This window comes from Megalobrama amblycephala, linkage group LG22, assembly GCF_018812025.1.
Source record: "Megalobrama amblycephala isolate DHTTF-2021 linkage group LG22, ASM1881202v1, whole genome shotgun sequence".
Taxonomy (NCBI): Eukaryota; Metazoa; Chordata; class Actinopteri; order Cypriniformes; family Xenocyprididae; genus Megalobrama; species Megalobrama amblycephala.
In genome coordinates, this window is record NC_063065.1 from 13,908,787 (window position 1) to 13,930,517 (window position 21,731).

At 36.8% G+C, this 21,731-nt stretch overlaps 1 protein-coding gene across 2 annotated transcripts in view; it reads left to right on the top strand.

Annotated features, from left to right (window-relative positions):
* sh3kbp1 (SH3-domain kinase binding protein 1) overlaps positions 1 to 21,731 on the top strand; it is a 57,203-nt gene that overhangs the window by 16,579 nt on the left and 18,893 nt on the right. Inside the window, exons 3-6 of one of the 2 annotated variants that reach the window (XM_048174808.1) lie at positions 19,015 to 19,138; positions 20,026 to 20,082; positions 20,411 to 20,517; positions 20,655 to 20,784. In XM_048174808.1, coding sequence (XP_048030765.1) covers positions 19,015 to 19,138; positions 20,026 to 20,082; positions 20,411 to 20,517; positions 20,655 to 20,784 — 418 coding nt within the window. The remainder of the gene's footprint in view (positions 1 to 19,014; positions 19,139 to 20,025; positions 20,083 to 20,410; positions 20,518 to 20,654; positions 20,785 to 21,731) is intronic. The other variant, XM_048174809.1, reaches the window with a different exon arrangement.

Consider the following 21,731-nt stretch of genomic DNA (forward strand, 5'->3'; position numbering starts at 1 on the left):
GAGTTCAGTACATGGAAATGACATACAGTGAGTTTCAAACTCCATTGTTTCCTCCTTCTTATATAAATCTCATTTGTTTAAAAGACCTCCGAAGAACAGGCGAATCTCAACATAACACTGACTGTTACGTAACAGTCGGAGTGTACGCCCCCAATATTTGCATATGCCAACCCATGATTGAGGCATTAGACAAGGGCAAAACGTCTGGATCTGTGCACAGCTGAATCATCAGACTAGGTAAGCAAGCCAGAACAATAGTGAAAAATGGCAGATGGAGCAATAATAACTGACATGATCCATGATAACATGATATTTTTAGTGATATTTGTGAATTGTCTTTCTAAATATTTCGTTAGCATGTTGCTAATGTACTGTTAAATGTGGTTAAAGTTACCATCGTTTCTTACTGTATTCACGGAGACAAGAGAGCCGTCGCTATTTTCATTTTTAAACACTTTTAGTCTGTATAATGCATAAACACAACTTCATTCTTTATAAATCTCTTTAACAGTGTGTAATGTTAGCTTTAGCCACGCAGCATAGCCTCAAACTCATTCAGAATCAAATGTAATACATCCAAATAAATACTATACTCACATGATCTGATCCATGCATGCAGCATGCATGACGAACATCTTGTAAAGATCCATTTTGAGGGTTATATTAGCTGTGTGAACTTTGTGTTTGCTGTTTAAGGCAAGCATGAGCTCCGTAGGCGGGGAGCACAAGATTTAAAGGGGCCGCAACCTATATATATCGGTGCATAGTTAATGATGCCCCAAAATAGGCAGTTAAAAAAATGAATTAAAAAAAATCTATGTGGTATTTTGAGCTGAAACTTCACAGACACATTCAGGGGACACCTTAGACTTATATTACATCTTTTAAAAAGAAGTTCTAGGGCACCTTTAATCAAAGTTGGCAACTGTTCATCTAAAAAAAAACATCATTGAAGTTTTTTTTTCTGTAACTTTGCTCCCACTCAAATCATTTGAAGTCTGAATTAAGTCTTTTTTTTTTTTTTAATTTAGTATCAAATCACTTGAGACTAAAATGTTTTTTTTTTTATACCAGTGCATCGTTGACTCAGAGTTTTTTAATTGAATTGAGCTTAACAACTCAAACAGTGTTTTTGCTACTTTTCTGTTGTATGATAAGAAAAGATTGCAAAAGTATTTTAAAGACAGTCTTTAGGAAACTAAATGACCAAATAAAAAGCACTTTACAATATCCACAATGTTGCTTTAGTCTTTAGGCTTCTTTTAGTGTTTGTTTATTTGTTCATTATATGCTTATGTAAATGAAAGCATATGAAGTTTTACTTCAATCAAATTTGGCAGGCGAGGAACCGTTCATCTAAAAAAAAAAAAAAAAAGCATCAAACTATTTTAGGAAAGTTCTGTCCTCAAAAACTTGAGTGGTTTGAGTCTTTTGAGTCTTTTGATGTATGAATCATCTAAATTTAGTTTCGAATTGAGACTGTAGACTAATTTTTTTGATGTTTTATATTGATTAAAAAGCGCAAGACACTGTAGATTGAAAGAAAATGTTCCTATTTTTGTTTCGATTCCACAACCTTTAGCTTTACTGTAGGCCCATAAACGATACAGTTTATGCAGTAAGGTTCTGCAGCTTTCGTGAGGTCACTTCCTCTTCTATGGTTAGAGGGAAGTGTAGACTTCCTCTGATGGCACTGGGGAGAGTTGATGCAGTGAGGCGGTGAGAAAGTCGACGGGTGCAATGGGCGTTTCAGACAGTACTGACTCTACAGACGCTAAAACAAGCATCATAGAAAGTTATTCCTTAAAAACAGTTGCAAGATTGTCTTCACAGATTATAAAAAAGGTGTATGGAGATAGTTCACCCAAAAATGAAAATTCACTTTCTTCCTTTTATTGAACACCAGAATTGTTTTTTTGTTTTTTTTTTTATAAAATATACTATATTTTATAATATTATAAAAGATACTTAAATGCCTTAATTGAACTAAGGCTTAATCCTGGCTTAGGCTATGCCCTGTCTGTGAAACGGGCCTTTAACTACTAAATTAACCAAATGTACACCACATTTAAGATAATTTTCATGTGGTTTTGTTGTACATTTAATGAAAAAAACATTTGAATGTAAGTGTTAGATTAACATTGCTATAAATTAATCTTTCTGTTAGCTTTTATTAATGTTAGCATGCTAAAATGGTGCTTGCCAATTAAATGGCTACAAAATTAGCTAGAGGGACATTTCCATTCTTAGACTGGTTTGCACTAGTTACTATACACCCACATTTCACGCATTGTCTTTTAAAAAATAACCATAGTCTAATCTTCAAAATGGATGCTATAAAGAATATTCACACATCCAAGCTCATTTTCAGAACAATAACGCTAATGTAAAAAGCAGATTTTGGCTGTTTCAGAAGCGATTCATGGTGCCTGCATACTAAAGCAGGGCCAGTTTTGTTATGTTCTCTCTGTGGGTTTGGATTGTGCTGAGTTGGGTATCAGTAAAACGGTATGTGAGTCAGATTTCCACCTGAACAGCTCAAAGCACACACACATCGTCCGGCTCGTAGTGGTCTTGGAGCAGCCAAGCGAGGTTGGAACATTTGCACTTATTTGTGTTTACGGTAACATAAGTCATGCACTGTGTTCAGGGTTCAGCAGCTTGATGACCTTAAACATTTAGTGGAAAAACAAGATGTGTGAAATGAATGTGAGTCAAAGTACTGGTTTGTATGGAGGGCCTTTTTTGCGGAAAGTTTTATTGCTAGTAGGTTTTTCTTTTGGCCTGTTTACATTAATGTTTGCTATCCGATCCATTTTTGACCACATAAATGTGTTTCCAAAAAAAACAAATATAAATCCGATCTTCTGTTTTTATGTGCTTTATGCAAACATTCCAGAGTTTATTGCATGATGGTGCTAATCAATTGCTAATGCTAGCGATCAAGACATATTCAGCAATAGGGCTGCACAATGATTAATCGCGATTAATCGTTTGCAAAATAAAAGTCTGTGTTTATGTAATATATGTGTGTGTTCTGTGTATAATAATTATGTATATATAAATACATGCACATACATGTATATATTTAAGAAAAAAATTATATTTATATATAAAATATTTATATTTATATGGAATATAAAATATATATAAATATGTATATTTATTTATACATGTATATATTTCTTAAATTTATACATATATGTGCATGTATTTATATATACATAATTATTATACACAGAACACACACATATATTACATAAACACAGACTTTTATTTTGCAAACGATTAATCGCAATTAATCGTTGTGCAGCCCTATTCAGCAATATGGAGGGATTTTGCACAAATTTTATATTTATTTGATCAAAAATACTGTATTAACAGTAATATTGTGAAATATTATTACAATTTAAAATAAATTTTAATATATTTTCAAATGTACTTTTATTCCTGTGATGGAAAAGCTGAATTTTCAGCATCATTACTCGTCTTCAATGTCACATGATCCTTCAAAAATCTTTCTACTTTAAGAATTGTTTCTTAAGCAGCAAATCAGCATTATGAAATAAGTTGTGCTGCTTAATTCAGGAATTTTTGAAGCATGAAAAGAACAGCATTTGTTTGAAACGTAAATCTTGTGTAACATTACAAATGTCTTTACTGTGACTTTTCATCAATTTGACACGTCCTTGGTGAATTTAAGTGAATTTATATATTGAGATATATAAAATTAATATGAATATAACACAGATCCTTTGTTCTTGGAGAATTGAATGAGATGAATTTGAGTTCTCTGACTTATGATTGGTAAATTTAAACACAGATTGAGATCTGTTGAGACCTTTTCTGAAACTGTTGCGGAGGACACATGTCTAATTTTTATTTCTTTTTTTAATATATATAAACATTTCTGTCTTGAAACTCTAGATGGTGTAGGCTAATAGGTCCTTTAACTCAACCTGCTCGTAATCACATCATTATCTATAGGGCACAGCTGATTGGTTACTGCTGTATCAGTAGTTAATGAGCTTGCGTGCTCGAATCTCCAAAATAATTTGGAAGCATTGCCTTAGCAGTGAAGCGTGCTTCGGAAACCCTCCACCTTCCCCAGCTCCACCTGTATAGATCTGCTACGTGTAATTCACGTACGCTATATTGTACAGCAGCAGAATTTCTTATTTGCTCACAGCAACATGTCGTGTATGTATTGGCACTAGAAAGTCCTTTTCTTGCTCTGCAGCAGCAATAAAAGCAGCAGCGGCGTAACAGATCTATTCCACCAAGACCAAACATATTAACATCGTCATACCCATTACAATGCAAACACTCTGAGAGTTGTCATGGCAGAATTTTTTTTTTATTTCTCTCTGGAGAAAAATCTGAGAAGTAAGAAACTTGAGCAGAAGTTCTCTCTCTATTCAGTCTTTATCCTTTCCAGGAGAAACAATTAAGCATCTCTGTAGTGACTTTTCTTCCCCCAGGGTTTGTGAGAAAGTGAGCATGAGCATTCAGACACTCACAGTGTGTCAGGAAATAAGCATCTGAAAAATGTTGAATTTTGTCTAGCTTCATTCCCAGACCCCTTGCTCACTTGAGAAGTGCAGAATCTTACGTAATCTCTTATCGGAGCATGGGTTAGATGGTCAGCTTTGGGTAAAAATGCAGTTGAGCAGCTGTGACTTATAAACCAGACTATCGAAAACAAAGTCTCAGTGCAGTTCTTAGCTCTTGGGTTAGTTAAGAGTGTTTATTTACTTACACATTTTTATCATTTATTGTTTTATTTGGTTTATATGTCTTTATTTTAGGCTGTGCTTTAACAGGAACACTTTTTTAGTTTTGTTTTTACTTTGTTACTTTTAGTTTGTTTTTTAACTTCTCTTTCAGTTTCAGCATGCTAAATCGTGGTGTGCTAAAACCCTCTCAGATTAGTTATGTCTCTAAAGCAGACTAACCCCAGGCTTAACAGACAAGGCAAGTCCCAGACTAAAATGCATGTTTGAGCTGTTTTAACTGAAAGCACTGACATATCTTGAAATATTTCAGAGACATTGTTTTGTCTCAAGATGCACACCAGTATTGTTTTTTCTAAGGCATGTTTATAAAAGCTACTTAAATGTCCTAATTGAACTATTGTAAGGCCATTCCTGGCTTAATCTAAGCCTGTCTGTGAAACCAGGCCTAAAATTTTTATTGAACCTCACTTAGTGGTTAGTTCACCCAAAAATGAAAATTATCCCATGATTTACTCACATTTTAAAGCAAAAAAAAAAAAGCATAAAAGTAATCCTTACAGCTCCAGGGCATTAATAAAGGCCTTCTGAAGCAAAGTGATGGGTTTTTGTAAGAAAAATATCCATATTTAAAACTTTATTGACTAACTATAATAACTAGTTCTGGCAGATGGCCGAATGCAGCGATTTGTGGCAGAAGAGTAACCCCTGACCCGACGCATGACGTAATGACGAACGCGGAGGAGCAGAGGATAGAGCAAAACAAAACACCGGTCATAAATTAGAAGTCTAAAATAAGGAATTTTAAAGAGAAATGTCAGAGGATTTCGATATAAGCATCAAATCTTAAACTACTCCTACATCCCGCGTCATACGTCGCGTCACTCATTTGGCACAAGTCGACTTGCGCAGTATGCGTTCGGTCGACTGCCGGAAGCTAGTTATTTGAATTTATAAAGCTTGGAAGATCAAGGATATTTTTTAAATATATCTCCGAATGTGTTCGTCTGAAAGATGAGTCATATACACCTATGATGGCTTGAGGGTGAGTAAATCATGGGATAATTTTTGGGGTGAACTATCCCTTTAACTAGTTGTCAATGATAACCAGTGGAGCATCTGACTCGTTCTCGTCTGATTTATAAGTGGAAGTGTGCATTTTTCTTTAAAAGAATGAAACACAAGAAAGCATGTTGCCATCTACAGGTGTTTCCTGTTTGAGGTCTGCCACAAGTAAATCTCACCCTTATCCTGTTTGTTTGTCGATTTGTGCTCTGCCATGATGCTTGAATCGCTTTAACAAAGCTCAATCAGGTCTCTTGTAGCTTTGCTGAGCTGCCACACGCTACGGGGAGGTTATGATAATGAATGATGTTAAATAACAGTCGCAAGCGCTCTAGTGGGCTGGTCAGTTCTTGTACGGGGGGCTTCCTCCCTGGCAGATTGGTTCAGTCATGCATGCACAGCAGCTTCCTGTGTTGGCGATGTGATAATGGGCCGATAATTTAGCCTCTTCTGTGATTAAATGAGCGATGTAATTTAGAATAGACAGGCATCCGTTCTTCACAAGCGCTCAATCATGTCTAGACTCATGCCATCCTGCTTTTCTTCCTTTCTTTTTTTATCTCATTCTCTGATTCAAGTCGACACAGCTGGCAAGGATTGTTTCAGAATCACGTTTTTAATTAAGATCAGATAATCTGCTATTCTCTGAATTGAAATAAGGAGATTATGTTTTGTCATAAATGACCTTTAACTTTTCATTTTCCCATCTCACTTTTGCTCTCTCCTTTTTTATTACATTTTATATTTTGTTTTTTGGATTTTTTTTTTTGTATACACATTTGTTTATTTGCATTTCTTGAAAATGAATGTTGTTTTTATCAACCAGAGTTTTGAACCAGGGTACCATGAATTTATATTATATATATATATATATATATATATATATATATATATATATATATATATATATATATATATATATATATATATATATATAAAACATAAACATTGCCTTCTAAAAATATAGCAATACAGAAGGCAAATTTTTGGAAGGCAGCGGCTATATGCACTAAGTGCAAATAGCAATAGATGCTATTTACACCAAGTGAAAATGGCATATTTTCTTAGTGATAGATGCTATTTACACTAGGTGAACATAGCGATAGATTCTGTTTACACAATGTAAAAGTATCAGTTCTTTATAATAAGAGTAAATATTAATTAGATGCTATCTATACTTTATATTTGCAGATACTATTTGCACCTCAATATTTTTGTACCTTAACAGGAATGCAATAATATCATAGTGTGTAAATGATTATATTTATTAAAATTATTAAATGGATGCTGTCTTATTGGGAGAATAAAAACCTTCAATGTTCACCTAACCCTACCCAATAAATACTTTTACTATTATTAAACACTCGTTAGGCAGTTTATTTCCACTTTTAGAACATTATTTTAATTTTTATTGAAAATAAATGTGATCTCGCCAAAAGGCGGAATCGAGCCAGTGTCGATCGCGTTGAAAGCCAGGTCTGCAAGCCTTACTTGCTACTGTTGCGCCACTGAAGTCATTGAATTCCATGCGTCTTTTTTAAAACATGGTGGCCCAACATGACATTGGTGGGGGGAGCTAGTGTAAATAGCATTTGCTAACAAGGGACGCTATTTGCATTTAGTGTAAATAGACACTCCGTTTTTAAAAACCCTCTTTTTTAAATTAGAGGCTCTCTGGGTTGGCTTAGAGTGTTTATAGGGGTCTGTGAAGGCCTGACTCATAACATAATTCCACAAATTGTTCCATCTGCCTGTGATGACATCATTATCACAATTTGCACCATGACCAGATTAATGCCATCAAAGATTTATTTATTTGTCAGTTTCCTAACACAGCTTGCATAATTTCTGACAGTAAAATATGCAATAAATGTGCCGTCACTGCTACGTTTAGCAGTAAATTGTAACTGCTATTACTCCAGCATCTTCAGAGCATTTATGATTCAGTAGCACAGGCTCGATCTGCTCAGATTTTGTGTCAGATGGCCCACAATGCAGAACAATTAATCACTGGATTTGCCAAAGTTCGCATGATTCATGGCATTGAATATTTGGAATATATTCAAGAGGATGAGCTAAATGAGACTCTTAATTTCTTTGTTGTTGTCTTTGCAACATTTTACCAATACAGTTGGCATTATTTATTGTTAATAGGAAATTTATTTATCTATTGGGATACATTTATTTTTATTTATTTTGGCAACTGCACGCTGATTATTATAGCAACATCCATTTCAGAGTTACCTGGCCCTAGTACAAATGTCTAACTGTGTTTCACATGTCATTCAAACACTCCTTACTGTGTCATTAGGAGGTTACCAGATAGATAGACTGATAGATTTATTAATATATGAATAAAAATGTCTACTACTAGTTTTTGACTTCATACCATTTACATTCTCTCCATAGAGGTGCTTTACATTTTACTTGGTCTCTAGGCTGTCTAACTAAATACTTCAAAAATCAAAATCGTGCGTGTGTCTACATGCGTGTGAATGTTTTTGTATGTGTGACTGTCATTTGTACCTATCTGTACTTTTGTATGTATGTGGGAGTGTGTGTCTCAGCGTGGGGCTCTGTTCTCGCTCCACTGCACTAATAATCCATGGGGCGGCAGCTCACAAAACTGTGTCACAGCCAATGAAGCATTTCACCCTGAAACATGGAATTCTGTATCCCAGCATCCTGAAGCACTTGCTGATGTAACTGGGTTGTAGGGCATTTAACCTCTTAAAGTGAGATGGAGGTTTAGGTTGTGTGCTGGATTCTTAGTTTTGCGTCATTCGTTGTTCTTGCACCATTCTTCTAACCTAGTCAGAATTGCACTTCACTGCAGTCTCATCATGATACTGATGATTTCCCATCCACCATCCCTGTTGCTAAGGACCTTTTTAACCTTGTTTCAGAGGATTTCAAAAGCCTTGAACAATCACATGTTTGTGACGCTTTAACAAATTAGCCAATTGGAGTAACCACATTTAGTACATATTTTAAGACTAGGCATATGCAAAGCTACGTTGGGTTGTCTGACCAATGAATTGCCTAAATAAATATTGCCTAAATGAAACACTAAATAATTGGACTATTTTGTAGTAGGGTTAACCTTATAGGTTCAGTCACATTATTTAGCAAAAAAGGTCCATTGTCTGTAGCAATGTATGCATCATTGCTTGCACAGAAGTCACTTTTAAAAATGTGATGATACCAGCATTTCCCCCTAGTATTTTGAGCTCTGTTGAGAGGATTCTTAAACACCTCTGATTGGCCATTGTGTTCATGCGCTCAACAGATATGTCTGTGATTGGCTACAATGATCAAAGCAACATGTTCAAAAACATGTTGTAAATAGACATCATTGATGCTCTTCACCGAGCTTGTGCACAGAAACACACGGGAGTGTTTGAAAGCAGGCGTCTATACACTGATCCGCTGATAGACGCTCAAATGCTCCTGTGTGTTTAAACCTTAAAGGGTTAGTTCACCCAAAAATGAAAATTCTGTCATTTATTACTCACCCTCATGCTGTTCCACACCCGTAAAACCTTCGTTCATCTTCGGAACACAAATTAAGATATTTTAGTTGAAATCCGATGGCTCTGTGAGGCCTGCATAGCCAGCAATGACATTTCCTCTCTCAAGATCCATAAAGGTACTAAAAACATATTTAAATAAGTTCATGTGAGTACAGTGGTTCAATATTAATATTATAAAGCGACAAGAATATTTTTGGTGCGCCAAAAAAACAAAATAATGACTTATTTAGTGATGGCCGATTTCAAAACACTGCTTCAGGAAGCTTCGGAGCGTTATGAATCAGCGTATCGAATCATGATTCAGATCACGTGTCAAACTGCCAACGTCTGAAATCACGTGACTTTGGCGCTCCGAACAGCTGATTCGATACGCTGATTCATTATGCTCCAAATCTTCCTGAAGCAGTGTTTTGAAATCGGCCATCACTAAATAAGTCATTATTTTGGGTTTTTTTGGTGCTCCAAAAATATTCTTGTCGCTTTATAATATTAATATTGAACCACTGTACTCACATGAACTTATTTAAATATGTTTTTAGTACCTTTATGGATCTTGAGAGAGGAAATGTCATTGCTGGCTATGAAGGCCTCACAGAGCCATCGGATTTCAACTAAAATATCTTAATTTGTGTTCCTAAGATGAACGAAGGTCTTACGGGTGTGGAACAACATGAGGGTGAGTAATTTTCATTTTTGGGTGAACTAACCCTTTAAGACTTATGTAAACAACCTATATTCTGAAACCGCTAAGTGGAATGCAGCAGAATGGAAAAAAAAGTGGAGCATCAAAAGCAATTGAGCCAACAATATTTGCAGTACACAACTTTTTCAAGAGAATTTTACCTTGCCAACTGTCTAACAGCTAAAGTATAGCACACTGTTAGCATGCTAACTAAATTAAAAGTAAGACAGTCTAAAACTAGTCAACCATCCTTGACCTTGTTATTTTTTGTCTGTATCTTTTAAGTATCCAAGTATTGGATCAATCTACCTGTACTTATTATTTAAGACTGCACATTGTATCTGCAAGTTAGCTTGCTAGCTGCTAACTTGCTAAGTAGCTGCAATACATATATTTTGACCCTTTCCCAATGCCGCAGTTGATGTGGACATGTGATCTTGCACATTGCTTGAAGTCATTTAAACATGCTAAATTCAAGCATTTAACATCAATCTAAGGTACTTTCTTAAAAAATATCTGACCCTATTGTTGTTCTATTGTTGTTACTTCTATATCCTGTGGTGTTCAGACCTGCACACATAAGAGACTTTATGGAATAAACATTGTTAAAAACAGCTGTTAAGACATGTTTTAGTAGTGCACTGGAGACATTTCCATTATTCACCATCTCTGTCTTCAAACGTGAAGTCTGTTTTTATGGGAATACATAATTTTTCGTCCATCGTGCAGCCTGGTTCTCAGCATGAGCAGGCCCGTGGCATTGATCAAAGAGCAGCGCTAGCGTACCAAGGTCGTCTACACTGTTGTGTATGAGAGAGCCTGTCATTCCCCGAAGCACATGATGACTTTTTTTCCTCCTCCCTGTGTAGTGGAAGACCGAGGAATGATGGGACGCTTTGGAAACCAGCTACCATTAACCATCTGGAGCAGACCAATGAGTGGGGGGGAGGAAGGAATGTAGATCACAGACACACACACTTTCAGAGCTCTGTTAATGCTCTTGTGAACAGGAAGTCAGTGAAAGGGAGTCTCGTGACAGGCCCGAGTATGAGCTCAGTGTGTGTGTGTGTCAGTGTTTTAAAAGAATTACACTGATAGAGATCCATGCATGCATAGTCAGTCAGTATGTGGTGGAAGTTGAATATTTCGTGGCCTAAAGTATATAAGCATGTGAATGCCCCCTTCTAATCTGTTCTTTTGATACACCCAGACACTCTCTGTCAGGTGAGTCTGATTAGGCCAGTGCTGTTCCCACGATGCATTGCAAAACTGCTGTTTCTGTTGGCATGTTTATTTTTACCGTTTAAAAGGAAAAGGTCTCGTCTGGTCTGGTCTGTGTATGTCTGTGTGTGCGAACGGTATTGTTTGATGGGGCGCACTGCAGAAGTTTGCAGCTACACACTGTGGTTTGACTTCAGCTCTGTTGAAGCCTTTGAGTTTGGCAGGAAGTGTATATTAAAAAAGTGAGCCTTGCAGCTGCATGCCGTAAAGCGAGATGAGCGAGAAACGATGGGTTGTGATTGTCCCCTCCACAAACACCACTGTTGTCATCTTAAAATGGCTTTTGTGCAAATTACTTTTTTTATAGTGCAAAGAAGGTTTTACTAAATGGCTTCTAAATGGATTTAATGTAGCTATCCAAAGGTGTCCTTTAGCAAAAACACATTTTGTTTGCATGATAGTGATTTGTTAATCTATGTATTTTCAAAACCAGTCGACTAATCTATCTCATGGAGGCCTTGTGTAATAAGCTAGTTTGGGTCACTTGACCCAGATCGAACAGGTTTCTTTGGGGGGGGTTTCGTTTAAATACCACACGATAGAACAACGCTATGCTTATACTTGAACCCTCAAAAAACAGCGCGAGATGTAATGCAGTGGACAAATGTTTGTGTTTGAATGCATTTGGCTGCATCTGCGGTGCATTAAAGAGGATGAATTTAAGTATACAGCTTTTCCAAGAGTGTTTTATCTTGTAAACTGACTAACAGCTAATGTACAGGATATATAAGAAAAAACTTTTAGATTCTAATATGTAACATTAGTTAATGATGTGACATAAAAAATAACAATTAACAATACTTTTACATCATTTAGCCACATTTATCTACATTAATGTTAAATTGTGCATATGCTACTGTTCACAAGTTTTTTTTTTTTTTATTATTATTGTTTTTTAAAGAAGTCCTGATGTCACGAAGTCCTGATGTCACGATTCGATACATATCACAATACTACACTCACGATGCAATATTATTGCAATACACCAAGACATGGTAAAAGGTTAACAAAAAATGTACTGTTGATTAAAATGCAAAATTTGGTATTACATTGGGGGTGGAAATTAATAGGCTTGGACTTGGTGCTGGTAACCCAATGCACAGGACAATGGTGACACCAGAATAACAATATTCATGATTCTGAAGCTGAGAAAACAGAATTATTTTAGACAAATATGCTTGCACTCTGTCACTGACTAGATATATTTAAAATAATTTTTTACTGGTAACATAAGACATTTGGCATTATCAGGACCCACAAATATTTCCTCATTGCATTATTATACATTATATTCAACATTATATTTAGTAGTTTAATGTGGTGGTAATGACACTAAAACTCTGTAAACTTGAATTTATACCGTTATGCACTTATGATGTCTAATGCACTAACTAAAGTTAATATATTCAATCTTTTTGTAAATTTTTACCAAAGTAATCTAGACAGACTGGTTTTTGGGTGACTAGTTGGCCATTGTGACTCATTCCTAATGTGTTTACGGGTCTGCATGATCCTCCCCATTCTTCTTGCTCAAGTTTCAGTGTTTGACCTACTATGTGATCTCCAGCTGTACTTCGGCCCCTAGGGGCCTGGCTTTAATAAGTTGCCATGGCAGCGACACCATAAGGTATGCAGGTAAACCATCACACATATGCCATACCGTCGATTCTTTTATTGGTGGTGATGGAGCTGCATCTACCTTGTTATAACTTGTTTACCACTCTCTAACCAAAGCCAAGTGTGGTATTGGTTAGAATCAGGTCAACCTATTGGGGACGAGCTCCAACAGCCACAAAAACAGATTCTGTACAGAAATGTATAGCTTGTTTTAAATAATTCAGGACTGATTACTGAGGTATTATTGGTTATGGTACATTAAACAATACTTGCAGCAACACTCGCTTCGCTTCTGAACACTGTGACGTATTCAGATGTTCTCAGAGTTCATCAGCTCCATGCTGATGGCTGGCACGGGCCGCCCCGAATCGAACAGTAGGACTTTGTGAGATGTGGAGTTTTTGAGACGACCCATCAGTTAATGGGCCTGCCTGTCTGCTAGCACAGTGACTGAGAGAACTTAGCACACTAACGGTATAGTTAATGCTAGGGCTGCTGGCCTTCTTACAGTGCAGATTAAATTCTGTATAATGTATGCTAAACATTTGTGTTCAAAAATAGCTTAAAATATAGTGATAGAATATATAAGTTGTTAAAGGGGTGGTTGATTATGATTTCACTTTTTTAACTTTAGTTAGTGTGTAATGTTGCTGTTTGACCATAAACAACATCTGCTAAGTTATGAAGCTTAAAGTTTAACGCAAAGGGAGATATTTTCTTTTAAAGAATTCGCTGTTTAAGGACTACAACAAGCTTCGTCCCGGGTTAGTGACCTCACTAACTCTAAAATTTACATAAACCCTGCCCCCGAGAACACGCAACAAAGGGGGTGAGACCATGTTGGGCTGCTTTAGAGAAGAGGAAGAGTTGTTGTAGTAGAGTGTTGTCACCATGCCGTCATTTTACGCCAGACTGCTTCACAAATGAGGGTCAATTCAATGCTGGATTTGCACAAAAGATTAACATGATGGCACATGCTAGTCGATGAGTTAAATCAACTCCACAGCAACTGCATAAATTTATCCACTAACCATTCAGAAATCCAGTTGCATTCTAAAAGTTCCTCCTGAGTCTCTCCATCTGTGTCCGACTCATGTTTGAACAATGTAAGGCTGAACACCGTTACTGACAATCGTCATTTTGGCTGCGTGAGTTTCTCCAGCTTTGTTGTTGTTGAGCAACCAAAGCGTAAGCTGTTAAAGTTCCGCCCTCTTTTGGAAAACGGGCCGGGAGCAGCAGCTCATTTGCATTTAAAGGGACAGACACAAAAACGGCACGTTTTTGCTCACACCCAAATAGGGGCAAATTTAATAAGCTATAATAAATGATCTGTGAGGTATTTTGAGCTGAAACTTAAAAACAAAGTTGTTAACGCCTACATTTGATTTCCAAAGATATTGTTTTGATAAATGCATTCAGCTTCTTTGTTGTGCTCCATTGGATTGACATGAATGTATAAATTAATATTTTAATTGTCATAGTCCAGCTAAACTAGCACCAAACCAGCACTAATCATCATAAACCAGTCTAAACTAGCATGAAATTCTTCTGGTCTTTTCAGCAGGACAGTTGCAGTGTGCTCTTTTCACCATAAATAACTTGATAAGGCAGTTATGGCAGAGAGAATGGAATTTTGTTTTCAGGGATTTTTCTTGGAAAGAATGTTTCTGGGATACACACAGATGTGTGTTCTCTCTTATACACACACACACACACACACACACACACACACACACACACACACACACACACACACACACACACACACACACACACAAGCAATACAATACAGACATTTACAGGATCCAGTGTGATGTGCTGCTCAAGGTCAACTCTTATTTGCTGTTGAGGGCTCTGTCCTTTCAATCTGTCTGGTTATCTCCTCACTTTTCAGCAACTGTGTGTGTGTGTGTGTGTGTGCGCGCGAGTGGGTGTGGTTGTGTGTACTTATTTTTTTTTAGCTCTCAGTAGCATTCTGTTTTACTTTATATTTCTTATATTTCTAGGGGGAAAAAATAAAGCTTTTAGTAATACATCTTATGCATTTAAAATATCCATTCTTTCTCTTTCAAGAAAACAGATCAAACATGTTGATTCCATTCTATTCTAAGCAACATATTTGTGGGCAACATCTAATGTAAAAGGAGAATATCTGCATACACAATAAACCATAAACATTGCAAAAACGCCAGCTGAATTTCATCACAGATGAGCAAATACTGAATGACTTCCCTATAAAGATGTAAATTAACATCAAAATTGTGTGATATCAGGAGAATCTTGTGGTCTGTATTTAAGTTCTACGCATATGAGTGGTCTGCTGAGCGGATGTTAATTGCATGATTTTTTTATGCTTGAATATCTCTTGTGTAGCATTTTTACTGATACCTTTTCTCTTCACGCCTAGACTGTTCTCTCCGCTCTCTCTCTCCTTCAGTTTATCTCTTTCCACACACTCATTCAGTCGACATAAAGAAAGTTAACTACTGTAACCTTATTTCATTCTCTGGCTGATAACTTTTAAATTTAATATTTCTGCACACTATTCAGAAAAGAAAATCGCATTTTTCTTTGTGAGAGACTCTTCCTGTTTTGTGTGTCATGATACATTTTGATGCGTCTTCTCATTTTAATTAGCTTTTTAAAAGACATCTATTTCTTGATGCATATTAATTAGCTGAAAAATATCACAACTTTGCTTTTAGATGGATGTGGATGTTTTGAACTAATTAGATTGGAGAAGCTTGTCTGCAGGATATGTGAAGTTTTTTTTTGCACTACTAATGAAGAGTTTAACTTTAGATGAAAGACCTCATGTGTTTATATCTAAAAGTTGATCAAATTCACCAAAAATATTGATTATTTTTATTGAGAGGACTTTCACATTTTGTTTTAACAGTAATGTTAATCACAGATCATGTTATGGTACAAAAACTATTGTAAAAACCCATTTAAAATTGCAGAGTGAGCCTGTGGCTCAAAAATGCTAATTCTCTTCTGGGTTTTGGGGCAATTTGAACTATTTAAAGTAAAGGACAAGCCCTTCGATATGTCCTAGCTTAACTTTTTTGTTTCAGATGGAAATATGTCACCACAGAAAAAAGAATTGTATATATTAAATCATTTAAAGGGGACCTATTATGCAAAATTCACTTTTACGTGGTGTTTGAACATAAATGTGTGCTGGCAGACTTTTCTGTACATTGTCTCCATTGTCTCATGTTTGCCATTGTCTCGACGCCGGCCCGGAGCATCTGTAGTGACAAGAATGTCTCGTAAGCATCTGTCCTGGAAAGGGGGTGGGGAGCAGCAGCTCATTTGCCTTTATTGACACATGCACGAAAACGGCATGTTTTTGCATGTACTCAAAAATGGGTATTCACAACATGCTATAATCTTTTATCTGTGAGGTATTTTGAGCTGAAACTTCAGACATATTCTGGGGACACCCGAACCTTAAAGGTGCCCAAGAATGCTTTTTCACAAGATGTAATATAAGTGTATAATATAATGTGTCTGTGAAGTTTCAGCTCAAAATACCCCATAGATTTTTTTTAATTAATTTTTTTAACTGCCTATTTTGGGGCATCATTAACTATACACTGATTTTGGCAGCGCCGCCCCTTTAAATTGCGTGCTCCCTGCCACACGAGCTCTCGACTATATTACAGTGCATTTACAGAGTTCACACAGCTAATATAACCCTCAAATGGATCTTTACAAGATGTTCGTCATGCATGCTGTATGCATGCTTCGAATTATGTGAGTAAAGTATTTATTTTGATGTTTACGTTTGATTCTGTATGAGTTTGAGGCTATATGCTCTGTGGCTAACGGCTAATGCTACACTGTTGGAGAGATTTATAAAGAATGAAGTTATGTTTATGCATTATACAGACTGCACGTTTAAAAATGAAAATAGTGGCGGCTCTTTTCTCCGTGAATACAGTAAGAAACGATGGTAATTTTAACCACATTTAACAGTACATTAGCAACATGCTAATGAAACATTTAGAATGACAATTTACAAATATCACTAAAAATATCATGCTATCATGGATCATGTCAGTTATTATTGCTCCATCTGCCATTTTTTGCTGTTGTTCTTGCTGGCTTACCTTGTCTGTGCACAGATCCAGACGTTAATACTGCCTTTCCTTGTCTAATGCCTTGAACATGGGCTGGCATATATGCAAATATTGGGGTCATACATATTAATGATCCCGACTGTTACGTAACAGTCGGTGTTAAGTTGAGATCCGCGTGTTTTCCGGAAGTCTTTTAAACAAATGAGATTTATATAAGAAGGAGGAAACAATGGGGTTTGAAACTCAATGTATGTCTTTTCCATGTACTGAACTCTTGTTATTTAACTATGCCAATATAAATTCAATATTTAATTCTAGGGCACCTTTAAATTACATCTTGAAAAAATAATATTTCCCCTTTAATGTGGTGACATGTCTGTAATAAGAGCCCAAGATATGTGTAGAGACACGAGTCAGATTTAAAAATGTAAGATGTGCTCTTGAAAATATAGTTGAGATTTATGATGTTTTAAATATTGTCCACCTGCAGAATGACAATTTGATCTGCAGGTACGAAGCATCCAGCGAGCAGATAGTCTGCTCTTATTCCTCTAAATAAATAACCATGTCAGAGTGAGTGAGAGAGTAAAACACGCAGAAAGAACTTGCAGCGAGAGCGGAGAAAGATAACATGCAGGAAATTGAGAAAGGATGACAGCTCTGTTTGAGCCAAGAGATGCTCGAGATCTTTCTCAGCAGTTCTCTTAACTTTTACACAGGCTATAAAGTCAGATACCTTAAATTGAACAGAACGAGAAAACGAGGAGGGTAGAGTAATCATTGTGCACGTTCACATACTGCCAATCATATTGTATTATGTGCTGTATTATATCATCTTTTGATTATTTACTGTTTGTCTGACCTGACCAAGACCTTTGTGGTCGAAACGTTGTCTTTTTAATACATTTTAAAAGCAGCAGTGGCAGTATGCAACTTTTATTTTTTGACTATCAGACCCAGACCATCTGCAGCGTAATTTGCATATATATCCTCCATTACAAATGCAACACACTTCGGGTTCACATTATTTTTACATCTGCACAGGTATTTTGACCATTACAGGTTGCCAAGTTCAGAGAAGATGAGCACATTACTTCAGATTTGGAATGAGGAGTATTTTAAAAACTTCTATCAACTAGGTCACCTTGCTTCATGCAAGGGCTTAACCAGACTGCCTTTCTATAAAAAGCTGTGTGAAAGTGAAGAATTTAAACCAGAGACATATAATCCTGGTTTCACAGACAAGGCTTAAGATAGTCCTAGACTAAAATGCATGTTTGAGCTGTTTTAACTGAAAGCAACTTGCACTGACATATCTATCTGACATATTTCAATGCCATTGTTTTGTCTCAAGATGCACACCAGTAATGTTTTTTCTAAGGCACATTCATAAAAGCTACTTAAACGTCCTAATTGAACTAAGGCCTAATCCTGGCTTAATCTAAGCCCTATCTGTGAAACCAGGCCATGTTGTTGTAAAATCATACACCTAAATCAGTTTTTGTTTACAAGTTCCATGTGAGGTTCATGTGTATTAAACTGAAATGAACTAAATAGATAATTAAATACTTAGTTACTATTATTTGAACTAAAATTAATCACCAGCAACATTTTCATAACCTTGACAGCCCTAGTGGAGAGAGAAGGAAGTGTAGTACAGACAGAGCTCCTACTTCTGCTAACAGACAGACAGACGGTGCTGCTACTTCTTCTAACAGACGGACAAACAGATGGAGAAGTGTTTTAAAGCTGTGTGTGTGTGTGTGTGTGTGTGTGTGTGTGTGTGTGTGTGTGTGTGTGTGTGTGTGTTAGAGGTTGAATCTGAGTCACTGTACGGCCCATCCAGGAAATGAGCGCCTCTCTGCTCTGCTGCACTGAAGCCTATCACCGCCTCTCTGTCTGCCTGTCTCTGTCTTACACATATATACACACACACACACACACACAGTGAATAAGAATGGACTAGTGCTCCCCCTAATGTTTCTGTGCATTAAAATGCCCTTTTTCTATTTTAGGAGATAAAGAAAGACCTGAAAAAGGAGGTGAAGAAGGAGTCCAGTTTGGCCGGATCCAAATCAGACCTGTCCAATGGCAGCGCCAGCCCGAAATCAGAACCCAGCCTCAGACCCGCCAAGAAAGGTAGCGTATCTGATCTATTCCTGATCGGAAAAGTAGTCCAGTGCTTATTCAGCACAATACACCCACACAAACACACCCTCATGTCTCACAGGACAGGATTTGGGAGTCGGTTAAAGTTTCTGTGGATCAAAGATTCAATTAAACAGAGATCTGGCTCAGATTTGCTTCTCACAGACGAAAAGAGTGACAGTTAAATAAAATAAAATAAATCGCTGCAAAGACTCTCATCCTTAAATGTGCTAAGTCACACATACGGGTCCAGAATCTGTCCATCAGACCGGTCGTAATGGGATTATGTGTGTGTGTGTGTGATTGAGCCTTTGAGAGTACAGTATTACTTTCCTCAGACCAGAAACCATTTACTCCTACCACTTCCTGTGTGTGCATGTGTGTGTGTGTGTGTGTGTGTGTTTGACTGTACACAGTTAAACATTATTAAATCAATTTTACACAGAAAATTATATAAACGTCACATATTGTCTTCTTTGGGCCACTGTGAATCCTCTGATTGGTCAGAGATCAGGTAGGCCTGAATTAGTTAAGTATGTTGCCAAATTAAATTACATTTAAAAAAAATATGGAGGAAAATGTAACCATGAAAATAGGACACTTACTTTGATCTTATGAGTGATATAATCTTGTGAATATGTGATAAATTTCAGTATATTTACTAAATGTTTAGTATTACATAAGTATATAATTTGGGTCATAGTGATATATTAAAAAAAAATGCTGGATAACATTTTCATTTTTTACAATTTAAATGTGGCAGCCAGTTTCTAAGACAAAGAAACACATTCTGTTTAGAGCCCTTAATTTATGTATATCACCTGATTTTCAGACAACGGCTCTAGTGTTGGTTCATGTGACTTTAATTTGTTTTTCAGATAGAGACTTTGGTTTCCAAAGAAAATGTGCGCCAATGGTATTCTCCAGAGTATTAGGTATTGAAATATTTAGGCATTCTCAGAAGTGTATGGTATCAAGATATTAATATTGATAGGTCAATGTTGGGCTGCCCGGTTTCTCTATTCTGTAGAGAACTGAAACTTTGGGGCTCTGTTGTCAGAAGCTGATTCATGAGCCACAGACGTCTGTGTTAGTGATCTGGGGCAAAATGTGTTGCTAATTGTTTAGCATAAAATAAAGAGAAGAGAGACACCTAGTGCTGAAATGTGTAAGTGCTTCTCTGTTCTGTTATTTGATGGATGAGTGGGTGGGTGAATGGATGGATGACCACATAATTTATCCATGCGTATTTCATGTGAACAGGTGAGGCAATCCGAAAAAAGCGTTGCAAAGCTGCCTTTAGCTACACTCCACAGAATGACGATGAGCTAGAACTGAAGATCGGAGATGTTATCGAGGTTCTGGGAGAGGTGAGTACTGTACGAGGCTGTATTTTCAAATAAATGCATGACCATCATAGTCTCATTATAAATTTTTTTCATGTCACAGATTGTTTCTACCAAATATGGAGTCTTTAATTCTTACAACTGCGTGTTTTCTCGCTCAGGTGGAGGAGGGATGGTGGGAGGGCACTCTCAATGGCAAAACTGGGATGTTCCCCTCTAACTTCACCAAGGAGCTGTTGGCTGAGGCTGAGGATCTGACCCCACAGGACGACACGCGCAGCACACGAACCAGTCAGTCTCTATGCCACATCTAAAAATGCTTCCTCATCTTACCAACCCAATGTCTGTGAAGATTCCCAGGGATCCGGTTCAAGATAGAATAGAATGGAATTTATTTAGGAGCATGTTTTTCTTCTTATTGAAGATATATTGGCTTATTAAAGGTGCCCTCGAATGAAAAATTGAATTTATCTTGGCATAGTTGAATAACAAGAGTTCAGTACATGGAAATAACATACAGTGAGTCTCAAACGCCATTGTTTCTTCCTTCTTATATAAATCTCATTTGTTTAAAAGACCTCTGAAGACCAGGCGAATCTCAACATAACACCGACTGTTACGTAACAGTCGGGGTGTACGCCCCAATATTTGCATATGCCAGCCCATGTTCCCAACATTATGAAAGGCATTAGACAAGGGCAGCCAGTAACGTCTGGATCTGCACAGGTGAATCAACAGACTAGGTAAGCAAGCAAGTACAATAGCGAAAAATGGCAGATGGAGCAATAGTAACTGACATGATCCATGATATCATGATATTTTTAGTGATATTTGTAAATTGTCTTTCTAAATGTTTCATTAGCATGTTGCTAATGTACTGTTAAATGTGGTTAAAGTTACCATTGTTTCTTACTGTATTCACGGAGACAAGGGCCCTCGTTATTTTCATTTTTAAACACTTGCAGTCTGTATAATTCATAAACACAACTTCATTCTTTATAAATCTCTCCAACAGTGTAGCATTAGCCGTTAGCCACGGAGCACAGCCTCAAATTCATTTAGAATCAAATGTAAACAATATAACAGTATACAATACTCACATAATCCGACACATGCATGACGAACACTTTGTAAAGATCCATTTGAGGGTTATATTAGCTGTGTAAACTTTGTTTATGCACTGTTCAAGGCAAGCGCGAGCTCCGTGGGCGTGGAGCACGAGAATTAAAGGGCCAGTA